Genomic DNA, 20,000 nt, shown 5'->3' with positions numbered 1-20,000 from the left:
TTTTCTTTAACGATTCCGACGCTGATGATTTACTGCTTTCTCGGGAACGGGCCCAAATCCCCGTAATTTGCATGAAGAAAAGACTGAGAAAAAGGGGTCGGAGGTCGGGCTGCCTTCTGAGGGACTAAACTTCCACTACCATCTATTCTATTGGCCAACGTGCATGCATTGGAAAACCAAATGGATGATCTACGATCAAGACTATCCTACCAACGGTACATTAAAAACTGTAATATCTTATGTTTCACCGAGACGTGGCTGAACAACGACACATATAATATAGAGTTGGCTGGGTTTTCCGTGCATCGGCAGGACAGAGCAGCTACGTCTGGTAAGACGAGGGGCGGGGGTGTCTGTCTATTTGTCAATAACTGCTGGTGTCTAATATTAAAGAAGTCTCGAGGTTTTGCTCGCCTGAGGTAGAGTATCTCATGATAAGCTGTAGACCACACTATCTACCAAGAGAGTTCTCATCTATATTTTTTGTAGCTGTCTATTTACCACCACAAACCGATGCTGACACTAAGACCGCACTCAACGAGCTCTATAAGGCCATAAGCAAACAAGAAAATGCTCATCCAGAAACGGTGCTCCTAGTGGCCGGGGGACTTTAATGCAGGCATCAGTTTTACCTAATTTCTACCAGCATGTCACATGTGCAACCAGAGGGAAAATAAACTCTAGACCACCTTTACTCCACACACAGAGACACATACAAAGCTCTCCCTCACCCTCCATTAGGCAAATCTGACCATAATTATATCCTCCTAATTCCTGCTTACAAGCAAAAACTAAAGCAGGAAGTACCAGTGACTCGCTCAATACGGAAGTGGTCAGATGACGCGGATGCTATGCTACAGGACTGTTTTGCTAGCACAGACTGGAATATGTTCCGGGATTCATCCAATGGCATTGAGGAGTATACCACCTCAGTCACCGGCTTAATCAATAAGAGCATCGACGACGATGTCCTCACAGTGAACGTACGTACATATCCCAACCAGAAGCCATGGACTACAGGCAACATCCGCATCGAGCTAAAGGCTAGAGCTGCCGCTTTCAAGGAGCGGGACACTAATCCGGACGCATATAAGAAATCCTGCTATGCCCTCAGATGAACCATCAAACAGGCAAAGCTTCAATACAGGATTAAGATTTAATCCTACCACACAGGCTCTGACTCTCGTCGGATGTGGCAGATCATGAAAACTAATACAGACTACAAAGGGAAACCCAGCCGCGAGCTGCCCAGTGACGCGAGCCTACCAGACAAGCGAAATGTCTTTTTATGCTCACTTCGAGGCAAGCAACACTGAAGCATGCATGAGAGCACCAGCTGTTCCGGATGACTGTGTGATAACGCTCTCGGTAGCCGATGTGAGCAAGACCTTTAAACAGGTCAACATTCACAAGGCCGCGGGGCCAGACGGATTACCAGGACTTGTACTCAAAGCATGCGTGGACCAACTGGCAAGTGTCTTCACTGACATTTTCAACCTCTCCCTGACCGAGTCTGTAAATACATGTTTCAAGCAGACCACCATAGTCCCTGTGCCCAAGGAAGCGATGGTAACCTGCCTAAATGATTACCGCCCCGTAGCACTCATGTCGGTAGCCATGAAGTGCTTTGAAAGGCTGGTCATGGCTCACATCAACAGCATCATCCCGGATACCCTAGGCCCACTCCAATTCGCATACCGCCCCAACAGATCCACAGATGACGCAATCTCAATCGCACTCCACACTGCCCTTTCCCATCTGGACAAAAGGAACACCTATGTGAAAATGCTGTTCATTGACTATAGCTCAGCGTTCAACACCATAGTGCCCACAAAGCTCATCACTAAGCTAAGGAACCTGGGACTTAACACTTCCCTCTGCAACTGGATCCTGAACTTCCTGACGAGCCGCCCCCAGGTGGTAAGAGTAGGCAACAACACATCTGCCACGCTGATCCTCAACACTGGGGCCCCTCAGGGGTGTGTTCTTAGTCCCCTCCTGTACTCCCTGTTCACCTACAACTCCGTGGCCAAACACGACTCCAACACCGTCATTAAGTTTGCTGACGACACAACAGTGGTAGGCCTGATCACCGACAACGATGAGAAAGCCTATAGGGAGGAGGTCCAAGACCTGGCCGTGTGGTGCCAGGATAACAACCTCTCCCTCAACGTCAGCAAGACAAAGGAGCTGATCGTGAACTACAGGAAAAGGCAGGCCGAACAGGCCCCCATTACCATTAACATCGACAGGGCTGTAGTGGAGCGGGTCGAGAGTTTCAAGTTCCTTGGTGTCCACATCACCAACGAACTATCATGGTCCAAACACACCAAGACAGTCGTGAAGAGGGCACGACAACACCTTTTCCCCCTCAGGAGACTGAAAAGATTTGGCATGGCTCCCCAGATCCTCAAAAAGTTCTACAGCTGCACCATCGAGAGCATCCTGACCGGTTGCATCACCGCCTGGTATGGCAACGGCTCGGCATCTGACCGTAAGGCGTTTCAGAGAGTAGTGCGTATGGCCCAGTACATCACTGGGGCCAAGCTTCCTGCCATCCAGGACCTATATACTAGGCGGTGTCAGAGGAAAGCCCAAAAAATTGTCAAAGACTCCAGCCAACCTAGTTATAGACTGTTCTCTCTGCTACCGCACGGCAAGTGCTACCGGAGCGCCAAGTCTAGGACCAAAAGGTTCCTTAACAGCTTCTACCCCCAAGCAATAAGACTCCTGAACAATGAATCAAATGGCCACCTGGACTGTTTTTACACTGCTGCTACCCACTGTCTATTATCTATGTATAGTCACTTTACCCCTACCTAGATGTACAAATTACCTCGACTAACCTGTACCCCGCACATTGACTCGGTACCGGTATCCCCTGTATATAGCCTCGTTATTGTTATTTTATTGTGTTACTTTTCATTATTTTTTACTTTAGTTTATTTGGTAAATATTTTCTTAACTCCTTTTTTTTATTTTATTTTTTATTTCACCTTTATTTAACCAGGTAAGCCAGTTGAGAACAGGTTCTCATTTACAACTGCGACCTGGCCAAGATAAAGCAAAGTAGTGCAATAAAAACAACACAGAGTTACATATGGGGTAAAAAAAAAAACATAAAGTCAGAAATACAACAGAAAATATATATACAGTGTGTGCAAATGTAGCAAGTTATGGAGGTAAGGCAATAAATAGGCTATAGTGCAGAATAATTACAATAGTATTAACACTGGAATGCTAGATGTGCAAGAGATTATGTGCAAATAGAGATACTGGGGTGCAAAAGAGCAAAATAAATAACAATATAGGGATGAGGTAGTTGGGTGGGCTAATTTCAGATGGGCTGTGTACAGGTGCAGTGATCGGTAAGGTGCTCTGACAACTGATGCTTAAAGTTATTGAGGGAGATAAGAGTCTCCAGCTTCAGAGATTTTTGCAATTCGTTCCAGTCATTGGCAGCAGAGAACTGGAAGGAATGGCGGCCAAAGGAGGTGTTGGCTTTGGGAATGACCAGTGAGATATACCTGCTGGAGCGCAGACTACGGGTGGGTGCTGCTATGGTGACCAATGAGCTAAGATAAGGCGGGGATTTGCCTAGCAGTGATTTATAGATGGCCTGGAGCCAGTGGGTTTGACGACGAACATGTAGTGAGGACCAGCCAACAAGAGCGTACAGGTCACAGTGGTGGGTAGTGTATGGGGCTTTGGAGACAAAACGGATGGCACTGTGATAGACTACATCCAATTTGCTGAGTAGAGTGTTGGAGGCTATTTTGTAAATGACATCGCCGAAGTCAAGGATCGGTAGGATAGTCAGTTTTACGAGGGCATGTTTGGCAGCATGAGTGAAGGAGGCTTTGTTGCGAAATAGGAAGCCGATTCTAGATTTAACTTTGGATTGGAGATTCTTTATGTGAGTCTGGAAGTTGAGTTTACAGTCTAACCAGACACCTAGATATTTGTAGTTGTCCACATACTCTAGGTCAGACCCGTCGAGAGTGGTGATTCTAGTCGGGTGGGCGGGTGCTAGCAGCGTTCGATTGAAAAGCATGCATTTAGTTTTACTAGTGTTTAAGAGCAGTTGAAGGCTACTGAAGGATTGTTGTATGGCATTGAAGCTCGTTTGGAGGTTTGTTAACACAGTGTCCAATGAAGGGCCAGATGTATACAAAATGGTGTCGTCTGCGTAGAGGTGGATCTGAGAGTCACCAGCAGCAAGAGCGACGTCATTGATATACACAGAGAAAAGTGTCGGCCCAAGAATTGAACCCTGTGGCACCCCCATAGAGACTGCCATAGGTCCAGACAACAGGCCCTCCGATTTGACACACTGAACTCTATCTGAGAAGTAGTTGGTGAACCAGGCGAGGCAGTCATTTGAGAAACCAAGGCTATTTAGTCTGCCAATAAGAATGCGGTGGTTGACAGAGTCGAAAGCCTTGGCCAGGTCGATGAAGACGGCTGCACAGTACTGTCTATTATCAATCGCGGTTATAATATCGTTTAGGACCTTGAGCGTGGCTGAAGTGCACCCGTGACCAGCTCGGAAACCGGATTGCATAGCGGAGAAGGTACGGTGGTATTCGAAATGGTCGATGATCTGTTTGTTAACTTGGCTTTCGAATACTTTCGAAAGGCAGGGCAGGATGGATATAGGTCTGTAGCAGTTTGGATCTAGAGTGTCACCCCCTTTGAAGAGGGGGATGACCGCGGCAGCTTTCCAATCTCTGGGGATCTCAGACGTTATGAAAGAGAGGTTGAACAGACTAGTAATAGGGGTTGCGACAATTTCGGCGGCTAGTTTTAGAAAGAAAGGGTCCAGATTGTCTAGCCCAGCTGATTTGTAGGGGTCCAGATTTTGCAGCACTTTCAAAACATCAGCTGTCTGAATTTGTGTGAAGGAGAAGCGGGGGGGGGCATGGGCAAGTTGCAGCAGAGGGTGCAGAGTTGGTGGCCGGGTTAGTGGTAGCCAGATGGAAAGCATGGCCAGCTGTAGCAAAATGCTTGTTGAAATTCTCGATTATTGTAGATTTATCGGTGGTGATAGTGTTTCCTAGCCTCAGTGCAGTGGGCAGCTGGGAGGAAGTGCTCTTATTCTCCATGGACTTTACAGTGTCCCAAAACTTTTTGGAGTTAGTGCTACAGGATGCAAATTTCTGTTTGAAAAAGTTAGCCTTTGCTTTCCTGACTGCTTGTGTATATTGGTTCCTAACTTCCCTGAAAAGTTGCATATCGCGGGGGCTATTTGATGCTAATGCTGTACGCCACAGGATGTTTTTGTGCTGGTCAAGGGCAGTCAAGTCTGAGGAGAACCAGGGGCTATATCGGTTCTTAGTTCTGTATTTTTTGAATGGGGCATGTTTATTTAAGATTGAGAGGAAATTACTTTTAAGGAACAACCAGGCATCCTCTACTGACGGAATGAGATCTATATCCATCCAGGATACCTGGGCCAGGTCAATTAGGAAGGCCTCCTCGCTAAAGTGTTTTAGGGAGCGTTTGACAGTGATGAGGGGTGGTCGTTTGACCGCGGACCCGTTACGGACGCAGGCAATAAGGCAGTGATCGCTGAGATCCTGGTTGAAGACAGCTGAGGTGTATTTAGAGGGTATGTTAGTCAGGATGATATCTATGAGGGTACCCATGTTTACGGATTTAGGGTTGTACCTGGTAGGTTCGTTGATAATTTGCGTGAGGTTGAGGGCATCTAGCTTGGATTGTAGGATGGCTGGGGTATTAAGCATATCCCAATTTAGGTCACCAAGCAGTACAAACTCTGAGGATAAATGGGGGGCAATCAATTCACATATGGTGTCCAGGGCACAGCTGGGGGCTGAGGGGGGTCTGTAGCAAGCGGCAACAGTGAGAGACTTATTTCTGGAAAGGTGGATTTTTAGAAGTAGAAGCTCAAACTGTTTGGGCACAGACCTGGATAGTATGATAGAGCTCTGCAGTCTATCTCTACAGTAGATTGCAACTCCACCCCCTTTGGCAGTTCTATCTAGACGGAAAATGTTATAGTTGGGGATGGAAATTTCAGAATTTTTGGTGGCCTTCCTGAGCCAGGATTCAGACACTGCTAGAACATCAGGGTTGGCAGAGTGTGCTAACGCAGTGAATAACTCAAACTTAGGAAGTAGACTTCTGATATTTATGTGCAAGAAACCAAGACTTTTGCGATTACAGAAGTCAACAAATGATAGCTCCTGGGGAGTAGGAGTGATACTGGGGGCTACAGGGCCTGGGTTAGCCTCTACATCACCAGAGGAACAGAGGAGGACTAGAATACATTGAACTACATTGTTGGTTAAGGGCTTGTAAGTAAGCATTTCACTGTAAGGTCTACACCTGTTGTATTTGGAGCATGAGACAAATAAAGTTTGATTTGTTATCGTTGAGTTGGGGTTGTATTGTGTTATGTTTGAGTTGGGGTTGTATTGTGTTATGGTTGAGTTGGGGTTGTATTGTGTTATGGTTGAGTTGGGGTTGTATTGTGTTATGGTTGAGTTGGGGTTGTATTGTGTTGTGGTTGAGTTGGAGTTGTATTGTGTTATGGTTGAGTTGGGGTTGTATTGTGTTATGGTTGAGTTGGGGTTGTATTGTGTTATGGTTGAGTTGGGGTTGTATTGTGTTATGGTTGTGTTGGGGTTGTATTGTGTTATGGTTGTGTTGGGGTTGTATTGTGTTATGGTTGTGTTGGGGTTGTATTGTGTTATGGTTGAGTTGGGGTTGTATTGTGTTATGGTTGAGTTGGGGTTGTATTGTGTTGTGGTTGAGTTGGGGTTGTATTGTGTTGTGGTTGAGTTGGGGTTGTATTGTGTTATGGTTGAGTTGGGGTTGTATTGTGTTATGGTTGAGTTGGGGTTGTATTGTGTTATGGTTGAGTTGGGGTTGTATTGTGTTATGGTTGTGTTGGGGTTGTATTGTGTTATGGTTGTGTTGGGGTTGTATTGTGTTATGGTTGAGTTGGGGTTGTATTGTGTTGTGGTTGAGTTGGGGTTGTATTGTGTTATGGTTGAGTTGGGGTTGTATTGTGTTGTGGTTGAGTTGGGGTTGTATTGTGTTGTGGTTGAGTTGGGGTTGTATTGTGTTATGGTTGAGTTGGGGTTGTGTTGTGTTATGGTTGAGTTGGGGTTGTGTTTTATTGGTTGTATTGTGTTATGGTTGAGTTGGGGTTGTATTGTGTTATGGTTGAGTTGGGGTTGTATTGTGTTATGGTTGAGTTGGGGTTGTATTGTGTTATGGTTGTGTTGGGGTTGTATTGTGTTGGGGTTGTGTTGGGGTTGTATTGTGTTATGGTTGTGTTGGGGTTGTATTGTGTTATGGTTGAGTTGGGGTTGTATTGTGTTATGGTTGAGTTGGGGTTGTATTGTGTTATGGTTGAGTTGGGGTTGTATTGCGTTGGGGTTGTGGTTGAGTTGAGGTTGAGTTGTGGTTGTGTTGGGGTTGTATTGCGTTGTGGTTGAGTTGGGGTTGTGGTTGAGTTGAGGTTGTAATGTTGTGGTTGTATTGTGTTATGGTTGAGTTGGGGTTGTATTGTTATGGTTGTGTTGGGGTTGTGTTGTGTTGGGGTTGTTTTGTAGTCCTATTGTGGTTGTATTGTGGTTGTGTTCTGACCTTGCCATGCAGGGTCTTGTATGCGGCTTTGTTCTGATGTATCTGGCTGTTGCTACGAGACGTCAATAACTTCATGATGGAATCCTCATCAGTTCCTATGACAACAACAACATAACTAACAACCATAGTTAAATCTTCTGTGCCGCCGGAGAGAAGACAGGGAAGATTCCACCATTTACCTCCAGGCTGCTAAACGTTTTTATTTGGTTTGTCATTCTATCGTTTTTCATGGAATTTTAGTGGTAAATAAATACAATTGATCAGAAATCATTTTACCACCTCCGCGTATTCTTAAATTAACAACGTGAGGGAGCTCATCTCCTCCGCGCTCCGGCAGCACTGGTTGAAGGCACCAAACGGTCTATTCAAACAGCTAACACACATCTCAGACACCCAAACATATGCCACCAGGGGTCTCTTCACAGTCCCCAAGTCCAGAACCAACTCCTGGAAACGCACAGTACTACATAGAGCCATGACTACATGGAACTCTATTCCACATCAGGTAACTGATGCAAGCAGTAGAATCTGATGTAAAAAAAAAGATAAAAATAAACCTTATGGAAGAGTGGGGACTGTGAAGAGACACACACACATGCACTCTACACACACGCGCATTGTAATATTGTTGTATTGTGGTGTCATAGATGTTGTATTGTAGATACTGTATGTAGTGGTGTAATAATGTGTTGTATTGTAGATATGTAGTGGTGTAATAATGTGTTGTATTGTAGATATGTAGTGGTAGAGTAGTGGGGTAATAATGTGTTATATTATGTACAGTTTAATTTATTGTGACTAATGGGGGCTGCTAATTTTGGATCCATAATAAACCCCAGGAAGAGTAGCTGCTGCCTTGGCAGGAACTAATGGGGATCCTTAATAAACCCCAGGAAGAGTAGCTGCTGCCTTGACAGGAACTAATGGGGATCCATAATAAACCCCAGGAAGAGTAGCTGCTGCCTTGGCAGGAACTAATGGGGATCCATAATAAACCCCAGGAAGAGTAGCTGCTGCCTTGACAGGAACTAATGGGGATCCATAATAAACCCCAGGAAGAGTAGCTGCTGCCTTGGCAGGAACTAATGGGGATCCATAATAAACCCCAGGAAGAGTAGCTGCTGCCTTGGCAGGAACTAATGGGGATCCATAATAAACCCCAGGAAGAGTAGCTGCTGCCTTGGCAGGAACTAATGGGGATCCATAATAAACCCCAGGAAGAGTAGCTGCTGCCTTGGCAGGAACTAATGGGGATCCATAATAAACCCCAGGAAGAGTAGCTGCTGCCTTGGCAGGAACTAATGGGGATCCATAATAAACCCCAGGAAGAGTAGCCGCTGCCTTGGCAGGAACTAATGGGGATCCATAATAAACCCCAGGAAGAGTAGCCGCTGCCTTGGCAGGAACTAATGGGGATCCATAATAAACCCCAGGAAGAGTAGCCGCTGCCTTGGCAGGAACTAATGGGGATCCATAATAAACCCCAGGAAGAGTAGCCGCTGCCTTGGCAGGAACTAATGGGGATCCATAATAAACCCCAGGAAGAGTAGCCGCTGCCTTGGCAGGAACTAATGGGGATCCATAATAAACCCCAGGAAGAGTAGCCGCTGCCTTGGCAGGAACTAATGGGGATCCATAATAAACCCCAGGAAGAGTAGCCGCTGCCTTGGCAGGAACTAATGGGGATCCATAATAAACCCCAGGAAGAGTAGCCGCTGCCTTGGCAGGAACTAATGGGGATCCATAATAAACCCCAGGAAGAGTAGCCGCTGCCTTGGCAGGAACTAATGGGGATCCATAATAAACCCCAGGAAGAGTAGCCGCTGCCTTGGCAGGAACTAATGGGGATCCATAATAAACCCCAGGAAGAGTAGCCGCTGCCTTGGCAGGAACTAATGGGGATCCATAATAAACCCCAGGAAGAGTAGCCGCTGCCTTGGCAGGAACTAATGGGGATCCATAATAAACCCCAGGAAGAGTAGCTGCTGCCTTGGCAGGAACTAATGGGGATCCATAATAAACCCCAGGAAGAGTAGCTGCTGCCTTGGCAGGAACTAATGGGGATCCATAATAAACCCCAGGAAGAGTAGCTGCTGCCTTGGCAGGAACTAATGGGGATCCATAATAAACCCCAGGAAGAGTAGCTGCTGCCTTGGCAGGAACTAATGGGGATCCATAATAAATACTAATCATGTGGGACCTAATGGGGATCCATAATAAACCCCAGGAAGAGTAGCTGCTGCCTTGGCAGGAACTAATGGGGATCCTTAATAAATACTAATAATGTGTTTGACATGGATCTACTCTCTCCTCTCAGGCCAGCAGACAGCAGGGAGTACAGGAGGGGAACGTAGAGACTGATGCACAGGTAAGTGTCTGTCAGTGTGTGTGAGAGAATCACGTGTGCATCTCTGAAATATGTGAGAGAAACAAGGTTATTATATTAAACTCAAACTTATCTTGAAAACACAATTTGGTTAACTGAAATAAAATAATAAAGAAACCTGTTTGAAAAAATAAAACTATACTAAAACTTTGACTCCAAAACTAACTAAAATAAAAACTATGTTCAGTTTTAGTTATAAAAAATAAATAAAAAATACCTTGTCAAATCGATTGGGGTTTTGAAGCTTTTTCTTCTAATGGGTTTTTGAAGCTTCTGAATCTGGCGGGATGTTCCAGATAGGCATAGCTAGATAGGCATAGCTTATGCATCACAATCACTAACCTTACCCATGGGGAGTAGCACCTCTGAACAATCTGAATTTAAACTAATTATTGAATAAAAATACAAATGAATCACAAAAGTTGTTGACTGGACCTTTACTAGTCCTATATTAGCGGACAGATATAGCCTTCTGTAGCGCAGCCCCCCCCCAAACATTTACAGTGCTGCAATATACAGTGGGGAAAAAAAGTATTTAGTCAGCCACCAATTGTGCAAGTTCTCCCACTTAAAAAGATGAGAGAGGCTTGTAATTTTCATCATAGGTACACGTCAACTATGACAGACAAAATGAGAAAAATAAATCCAGAAAATCACATTGTAGGATTTTTAATGAATTTATTTGCAAATTATGGTGGAAAATAAGTATTTGGTCAATAACAAAAGTTTTTCAATACTTTGTTATATACCCTTTGTTGGCAATGACACAGGTCAAACGTTTTCTGTAAGTCTTCACAAGGTTTTCACACACTGTTGCTGGTATTTTGGCCCATTCCTCCATGCAGATCTCCTCTAGAGCAGTGATGTTTTGGGGCTGTCGCTGGGCAACACAGACTTTCAACTCCCCCCAAAGACTTTCTATGGGGTTGAGATCTGGAGACTGGCTAGGCCACTCCAGGACCTTGAAATGCTTCTTACGAAGCCACTCCTTCGTTGCCCGGGCGGTGTGTTTGGGATCATTGTCATGCTGAAAGACCTAGCCACGTTTCATCTTCAATGCCCTTGCTGATGGAAGGAGGTTTTCACTCAAAATCTCACGATACATGGCCCCATTCATTCTTTCCTTTACACGGATCAGTCGTCCTGGTCCCTTTGCAGAAAAACAGCCCCAAAGCATGATGTTTACACCCCCATGCTTCACAGTAGGTATGGTGTTCTTTGGATGCAACTCAGCATTTTTGTCCTCCAAACACGGCGAGTTGAGTTTTTACCAAAAAGTTCTATTTTGGTTTCATCTGACCATATGACATTCTCCCAATCCTCTTCTGGATCATCCAAATGCACTCTAGCAAACTTCAGACGGGCCTGGACATGTACTGGCTTAAGCAGGGGGACACATCTTGCACTGCAGGATTTGAGTCCCTGGCGGCGTAGTGTGTTACTGATGGTAGGCTTTGTTACTTTGGTCCCAGCTCTCTGCAGGTCATTCACTAGGTCCCCCCGTGTGGTTCTGGGATTTTTCCTCACCGTTCTTGTGATCATTTTGACCCCACGGGGTGAGATCTTGCGTGGAGCCCCAGATCGAGGGAGATTATCAGTGGTCTTGTATGTCTTCCATTTCCTAATAATTGCTCCCACAGTTGATTTCTTCAAACCAAGCTGCTTACCTATTGCAGATTCAGTCTTCCCAGCCTGGTGCAGGTCTACAATTTTGTTTCTGGTGTCCTTTGACAGCTCTTTGGTCTTGGCCATAGTGGAGTTTGGAGTGTGACTGTTTGAGGTTGTGGACAGGTGTCTTTTAAACTGATAACAAGTTCAAACAGGTGCCATTAATACAGGTAACGAGTGGAGGTCAGAGAAGCCTCTTAAAGAAGAAGTTACAGGTCTGTGAGAGCCAGAAATCTTGCTTGTTTGTAGGTGACCAAATACTTATTTTCCACCATAATTTGCAAATAAATTCATTAAAAATCCTACAATGTGATTTTCTGGATTTTTTTTCCTCAATTTGTCGGTCATAGTTGACGTGTACCTATGATGAAAATTACAGGCCTCTCTCATCTTTTTAAGTGGGAGAACTTGCACAATTGGTGGCTGACTAAATACTTTTTTTCCCCACTGTACACTACCGTTCAAACGTTTGGGGTCACTTAGAAATGTCCTTGTTTTTGAAAGAAAAGCAATTTTTTTTGTCCATTAAAATAACATCAAATTGATCAGAAATACAGTGTAGACATTGTTAATGTTGTAAATGGCTATTGTAGCTGGAAACGGCAGATTTTTAATGGAATATCTACATAGGCGTACAGAGGCCCATTATCAGCAACCATCAGTCCTGTGTTCCAATGGAACGTTGTGTTTGCTAATCCAAGTTGATCATTTTAAAAGCCTAATTGATCATTAGAAAACCCTTTTGCAATTATGTTAGCACAGCTGAAAACTGTTGTGCTGATTAAAGAAGCAATAAAACTGGCCTTCTTGAGACTAGTTGAGTATCTGGAGCATCAGCAATTGTGGGTTCGATTACAGGCTCAAAATGGCCAGAAACAAATAACTCGTCAGTCTATTCTTGTTCTGAGAAATGAAGGCTATTCCATGCGAGAAATGTTCAAGAAACTGAAGATCTCGTACAACGCTGTGTACTACTCCCTTCACAGAACAGCGCAAACTGGCTCTAACCAGAATAGAAAGAGGAGTGGGAGGCCCCGGTGCACAACTGAGCAAGAGGACAAATACATTAGTGTCTAGTTTGAGAAACAGGTCCTCAACTGGCAGCTTCCTTAAATAGTACCCACAAAACACCAGTCTCAACGTCAACAGTGAAGAGGCGACTCCAGGATGCTGACCTTCTAGGCAGAGTTGCAAAGAAAAAGTCCAGTGTCTGTGTTCTTTTGCCCAACTTAATCTTTTATTTTTATTGGCCAGTCTGAGATATGGCTTTTTCTTTGCAACTCTGCCTAGAAGGTCAGCATCCCGAAACAAGGACATTTCTAAGTGACCCCAAACTTTTCAACGGTAGTGTAACTCAGTTTATTTCATAAATCGTGCATACATTGTATTGTATTGCAGTTGCAGTAAAATAATCCAGTCCAGTTGAATGAATTACAGTGTAGGCTAATCCAAATGTAGGCTATGACGCAATGTAAATGGAGAAGTGGGCTAAAACGTGGTCAGCGGCACGAAGCCTCCGGGTGAAAGGTCATTCAAGGTCCTTTATTTCCCCTGTTCGTAATGAGCACGAGACGGTTGCATTTTGTCTTCTGCTCAGATGGAAGAAGCCAGCGGGGAACACATGCTGTATACAGACACCACGGCTACAGACCTACCACAGATCTGACTTGTAGTGGTGGGTTGCTATTTATTTAGGTGAGTGAGCGTAAAAAATATTGAAATTATATCATCATTTCCTCAATCAAAGCTGCACTATTTCATAAATTAAAACAAATATTTGTTGGAGGTGGCATTTTTTTGCCACAAAGGTAGTGCACTTGGCTTTTACTAGTCCTGTATTAGTGGACCTTCTGTAGCCAACAATTATTTTTTACAGCGCTGCAAACTACTTCCCGTGGCTATGTCTCTAGCTATCACTAGCTAACAGGGAATACGTCTGGAATGATGTCAAACTCTAGCTATCACTAGCTAACAGGGAATACGTCTGGAATGATGTCAAACTCTAGCTATCACTAGCTAACAGGGAATACGTCTGGAATGATGTCAAACTCTAGCTATCACTAGCTAACAGGGAATACATCTGGAATGATGTCAAACTTTAGCTATCACTAGCTAACAGGAAATACATCTGGAATGATGTCAAACTCTAGCTATCACTAGCTAACAGGGAATACGTCTGGAATGATGTCAAACTCTAGCTATCACTAGCTAACAGGGAATACATCTGGAATGATGTCAAACTTTAGCTATCACTAGCTAACAGGGAATACACCTGGAATGATGTCAAACTCTAGCTATCACTAGCTAACAGGGAATACGTCTGGAATGATGTCAAACTCTAGCTATCACTAGCTAACAGGGAATACATCTGGAATGATGTCAAACTCTAGCTATCACTAGCTAACAGGGAATACATCTGGAATGATGTCAAACTTTAGCTATCACTAGCTAACAGGAAATACATCTGGAATGATGTCAAACTCTAGCTATCACTAGCTAACAGGGAATACGTCTGGAATGATGTCAAACTCTAGCTATCACTAGCTAACAGGGAATACGTCTGGAATGATGTCAAACTCTAGCTATCACTAGCTAACAGGGCATATATCTGGAATGATGTCAAACTCTAGCTAACAGGGAATACGTCTGGAATGATGTCAAACTTTCTTCTCTCTCTTTCTGTCAGGGAAAGGTACTTGATTCTTCTTACATCAAATCAGATGTTATGTTAAAGGTACTTGATTCTTCTTACATCAAATTATCAAATCAGATGTAAGAAGTCAAAACTGTCAAAACTGTTCGCTGCTCTGGCACCCCAATGGTGGAACAAGCTCCCCCACGACGCCAGGACAGCGGAGTCACTCACCACCTTCCGGAGACACTTGAAACCCTACCTCTTTAAGGAATACCTGGGATAGGATAAAGTAATCCTTCTACCCCCCCTTACCCCACCCCAAAGAAAAAAAAAAAACATATCTCCCACTGGCTATAAGGTGAATGCACCAATTTGTAAGTCGCTCTGGATAAGAGCGTCTGCTAAATTACGTAAATGTAAATGTTATGTTAAAGGTACTTGATTCTTCTTACATCAAATCAGATGTTATGTTAAACGTACTTGATTCATCTTAAAATAAAATGGCGCCGACAGAGAGGGCTGCCTCGCTTCTAGTCCTTAGGAAACTTTGCAGTATTTTGTTTTTCTATGTATTATTTCTTACATTCTTAGCCCAGAAAATCTTAAGTGTTATTACATAAAGCCAGGAAGAACTACTGGATATCAGAGAGGCGTCAACTTAACAGCACTACGACCAGGAATACGACTTTCCCGAAGCGGATCCTCTGTCCGCACCACCCAGGGCATTTGAACTGATTCCAGAGGCCGACCCAAAACAACTCCGCCGGAGGAGAGGGAGCCGGAGCGGTCTTCTAGTCAGACTTAGGAGGCGCGCACAGCATCCATCGCTTCCGAGTATATTACTCACTAATGCCCAGTCCCTGGATAACAAAGTTGATTCGGTGAGTGGGTTTATAAGGAAGTGTATAGGAGATGTTGTACCCACTGTGACTATTTAAACATACCCAGAAACCGTGGATAGATGGCAGCATTCGCGAAAAACTAAAAGCACGAACCAACCACCGCATTTAACCAAGGCAAGGTGACAGGGAATATGGAAGAATACAAACAGAGTGGTCGTTCCCCCCGCAAGGCAATCAAACAGGCAAAACGTAAATATCGAGACAAAGTGGAGTCGCAATTCAACGGCTCAGACACGAGACGTATGTGGCAGGGTCTACAGACAATCACGGACTACAATAGGAAAACCAGCCACGTCGCGGACACCGACGTCTTGCTGCCAAACAAGCTAAACAAGTTATTTGCCCGCTTTGAGGATAACACAGTGCCACCGACGAGGCCCACTACCAAGGACTGTGGCCTCTCCTTCTCTGTGGCCGACGTGAGTAAGACATTTAAGCATGTTAACCCCCGCAAGGCTGCCGGCCCAGACGGCATCCCTAGCCGCGTCCTCAGAGCATGCGCAGACCAGCTGGCTGGTGAGTTTACGGACATATTCAATCTCTCCCTTTCCCAGTCTGCTGTCCCCACATGCTTCAAGATGGCCACCATTGTTCCTGTACCCAAGAGAGCAAAGGTAACTGAACTAAATGACTATCGCCCCATAGCACTCACTTCTGTCACCATGAAGTGCTTTGAGAGACTAGTCAAGGATCATATCACCTCCACCTTACCTGTCACCCTAGACCCACTTCAATTTGCTTACCGCCCCAATTGGTCCACAGACGATACAATCACCATCACACTGCACACTGCCCTATCCCATCTGGACAAGAGGAATACCTATGTAAGAATGCTGTTTATTGACTATAGCTCAGCATTCAACACCATAGTACCCTCCAAGCTCATCATTAAGCTTGAGGCCCTGGGTCTCAACCCCGCCCAGTGCAATTGGGTCCTGATCTTCCTGACGGGCCGCCCCCAGGTGGTGAAGGTAGGAAACAACATCTCCACTTCGCTGATCCTCAACACTGGGGCCCCACAAGGATGTGTGCTCAGACCCCTCCTGTACTCCCTGTTCACTCATGACTGCATGGCCAGGCACGCTTCCAACTCAATCATCAAGTTTGCAGACGACACAACAGTAGTAGGCTTGATAACCAACAATGACGAGACCGCCTACAGGGAGGAGGTGAGGGCTCTGGGAGTGTGGTGCCAGGAAAATAACCTCTCACTCAACGTCAACAAAACAAAGGAGATGATCGTGTACTTCAGGAAACAGCAGAGGGTGCACCCCCCTATCCACATCGACGGGACCGCAGTGGAGAAGGTGGAAAGCTTCAAGTTCCTTGGCGTACACATTACCGACAAACTGAAATGGTCCACCCACGCAGACAGTGTGGTGAAGAAGGCGCAACAGAGCCTCTTCAACCTCAGGAGGCTGAAGAAATTTGGCCTGTCACCTAAAACCCTCACTAACTTTTACAGATGCACAATTGAGAGCATCCTGTCGGGCTGTATCACCGCCTGGTACGACAACTGCACCGCCCACAACCGCAGGGCTCTCCAGAAGGTGGTGTGGTCTGCACAATGCATCACCGGGGGCAAACTACCTGCCCTCCAGGACACCTACAGCACCCGATGTCACAGGAAGGCCAAAAGGATAATCAAGGACATCAACCACCCGAGCCACGGCCTGTTCACCCCGCTATCATCCAGAAGGCGAGGTCAGTACAGGTGCATCAAAGCTGGGACCGAGAGACTGAAAAACTGCTTCTATCTCAAGGCCATCAGACTGTTAAACAGCCATCACTAGCACAAAGAGGCTGCTGCCTACATACAGACTTGAAAATCACTAGTCACTTTAATAAATGGAACACTAGTCACTTTAATAATGCCACTCATGTTTACATATCTTGCATTACCCATCTCATATGTACAGTGGGGGAAAAAAGTATTTAGTCAGCCACCAATTGTGCAAGTTCTCCCACTTAAAAAGATGAGAGAGGCCTGTAATTTTCATCATAAGTACACGTCAACTATGACAGACAAAATGAGATTTTTTTTTCCTGAAAATCACATTGTAGGATTTTTAATGAATATATTTGCAAATTATGGTGGAAAATAAGTATTTGGTCAATAACAAAAGTTTCTCAATACTTTGTTATATACCCTTTGTTGGCAATGACACAGGTCAAACGTTTTCTGTAAGTCTTTACAAGGTTTTCACACACTGTTGCTGGTATTTTGGCCCATTCCTCCATGCAGATCTCCTCTAGAGCAGTGATGTTTTGGGGCTGTCGCTGGGCAACACGGACTTTCAACTCCCTCCAAAGATTTTCTATGGAGTTGAGATCTGGAGACTGGCTAGGCCACTCCAGGACCTTGAAAATCTTCTTACGAAGCCACTCCTTCGTTGCCCGGGCGGTGTGTTTGAGATCATTGTCATGCTGAAAGACCCAGCCACGTTTCATCTTCAATGCCCTTGCTGATGGAAGGAGGTTTTCACTCAAAATCTCACGATACATGGCCCCATTCATTCTTTCCTTTACACGGATCAGTCGTCCTGGTCCCTTTGCAGAAAAACAGCCCCAAAGCATGATGTTTCCACCCCCATGCTTCACAGTAGGTATGGTGTTCTTTGGATGCAACTCAGCATTCTTTGTCCTCCAAACACGACTAGTTGAGTTTTGACCAAAAAGTTATATTTTGGTTTCATCTGACCATATGACATTCTCCCAATCCTCTTCTGGATCATCCAAATGCACTCTAGCAAACTTCAGACGGGCCTGGACATGTACTGGCTTAAGCAGGGGGACATGTCTGGCACTGCAGGATTTGAGTCCCTGGCGGCGTAGTGTGTTACTGATGGTAGGCTTTGTTACTTTGGTCCCAGCTCTCTGCAGGTCATTCACTAGGTCCCCCCGTGTGGTTCTGGGATTTTTGCTCACCGTTCTTGTGATCATTTTGACCCCACGGGGGGAGATCTTGCGTGGAACCCCAGATCGAGGGAGATTATCAGTGGTCTTGTATGTCTTCCATTTCCTAATAGTTGCTCCCACAGTTGATTTCTTCAAACCAAGCTGCTTACCTATTGCAGATTCAGTCTTCCCAGCCTGGTGCAGGTCTACAATTTTGTTTCTGGTGTCCTTTGACAGCTCTTTGGTCTTGGCCATAGTGGAGTTTGGAGTGTGACTGTTTGAGGTTGTGGACAGGTGTCTTTTATACTGATAACAAGTTCAAACAGGTGCCATTAATACAGGTAACAAGTGGAGGACAGAGGAGCCTCTTAAAGAAGAAGTTACAGGTCTGTGAGAGCCAGAAATCTTGCTTGTTTGTAGGTGACCAAATACTTATTTTCCACCATAATTTGCAAATAAATTCATAAAAAATCCTACAATGTGATTTTCTGGATTTTCGTTTCTCAACTTGTCTGTCATAGTTGACGTGTACCTATGATGAAAATTACAGGCCTCTCTCATCCTTTTAAGTGGGAGAACTTGCACAATTGGTGGCTGACTAAATACTTTTTTCCCCCACTGTATATACTGTATTCTATACTATCTATTGCATCTTAGCCTATGCTGCTCTGATAATGACATTGCTCATCCATATATTTATATATTCTTATTCCATTCCTTTACTTAGATTTGTGTGTATTAGATATTGGGTAGATGTTGTGTATCTGTTAGATATTACTTGCTAGATATTGCTGCACTGTTGGAACTAGAAGCACAAGCATTTCGCTACAATCGCAACATCAGCTAACCATGTGTATGTGACCAATAAATGTGATTTGATTTTGATTTGATTTGATCAGATGTTATGTTAAAGGTACTTGATTCTTCTTACATGTACTACTAAAGTTGAGAAGCATTGGATTGGTGTAAACATGAGCGAGAGATAGTTTGCTTCCACCATATGTGTTTCACCAGTCTCAGTGCTATTCATTAGAAATCCAGGTCACATGGAGATTGACTTTATAATTTAAATCTGTAGCTCAGCTGGTAGAGCACGGCGCTTGTAACGCCAAGGTAGTGGGTTCGATCCCCGGGACCACCCATACACAAAAAATTTATGCACACATGACTGTAAGTCGCTTTGGATAAAAGCGTCTGCTAAATGGCATATTTATTTATTTATTTAAACCTAACCTATGATCATCACCTTATATATTACTGCCCCCCAGTGGCAAGAAGTGGCATCTTCAGAAACACACCTAACCTAACCTATGATCTGACCATCCCCTTATGTATTACTGCCCCCTAGTGGCAAGAAGTGACATCTTCAAAAACACACCTAACCTAACCTATGATCTGACCATCCCCTTATGTATTACTGCCCCCCAGTGGCAAGAAGTGAGATCCTAAAAAACACACACAAATGCTCCTAGCCTCCCACGCATGCTTTCTGTCCCTAACACTAAAACTGAAACTAAATAATGTAAAAACTAAAACTGAATAAAAACTAGTAAATCAAGTCTGAAAACTATCTGGAACTAAACTGAATTTCAAATATACATTTAAAAACTAATAGAAATAAAAACTAATATAAAAACACAAAACTATGATAACCTTGGAGAGAAATCAGATGTACTGCTCTTTCACAACGATGACTTCTTCCTGGTCAGGGATGTGTGAGGAACAATGTGTCTGACAGTCGTGTTTGTAAAATAACACTCAGGGGTACACCTCTCTCTCTCTCTCTCGCTCACACACACACACACACACACACACACACACACACACACACACACACACACACACACACACACACACACACACACAGACAAAAGTGTATTTGTGGTGAGTG

At 44.5% G+C, this 20,000-nt stretch overlaps 1 protein-coding gene across 1 annotated transcript in view; it reads left to right on the top strand.

Moving 5' to 3' along the window:
• Nucleotides 1-20,000, top strand: part of LOC311126320 (annexin A5-like) — a gene marked incomplete at its 5' end in the record, with an annotated part of 52,290 nt that overhangs the window by 3,651 nt on the left and 28,639 nt on the right. The window contains one exon of the mRNA XM_084200329.1: nucleotides 9,938-9,988. Coding sequence (XP_084056455.1) covers nucleotides 9,938-9,988 — 51 coding nt within the window. The remainder of the gene's footprint in view (nucleotides 1-9,937; nucleotides 9,989-20,000) is intronic.

This window comes from Coregonus lavaretus (genome assembly GCF_964263955.1).
Source record: "Coregonus lavaretus genome assembly, contig: HAP1_SCAFFOLD_3199, whole genome shotgun sequence".
Classification (NCBI taxonomy): domain Eukaryota; kingdom Metazoa; phylum Chordata; class Actinopteri; order Salmoniformes; family Salmonidae; genus Coregonus; species Coregonus lavaretus.
This window is presented reverse-complemented; position numbering and strand designations above follow the sequence as displayed.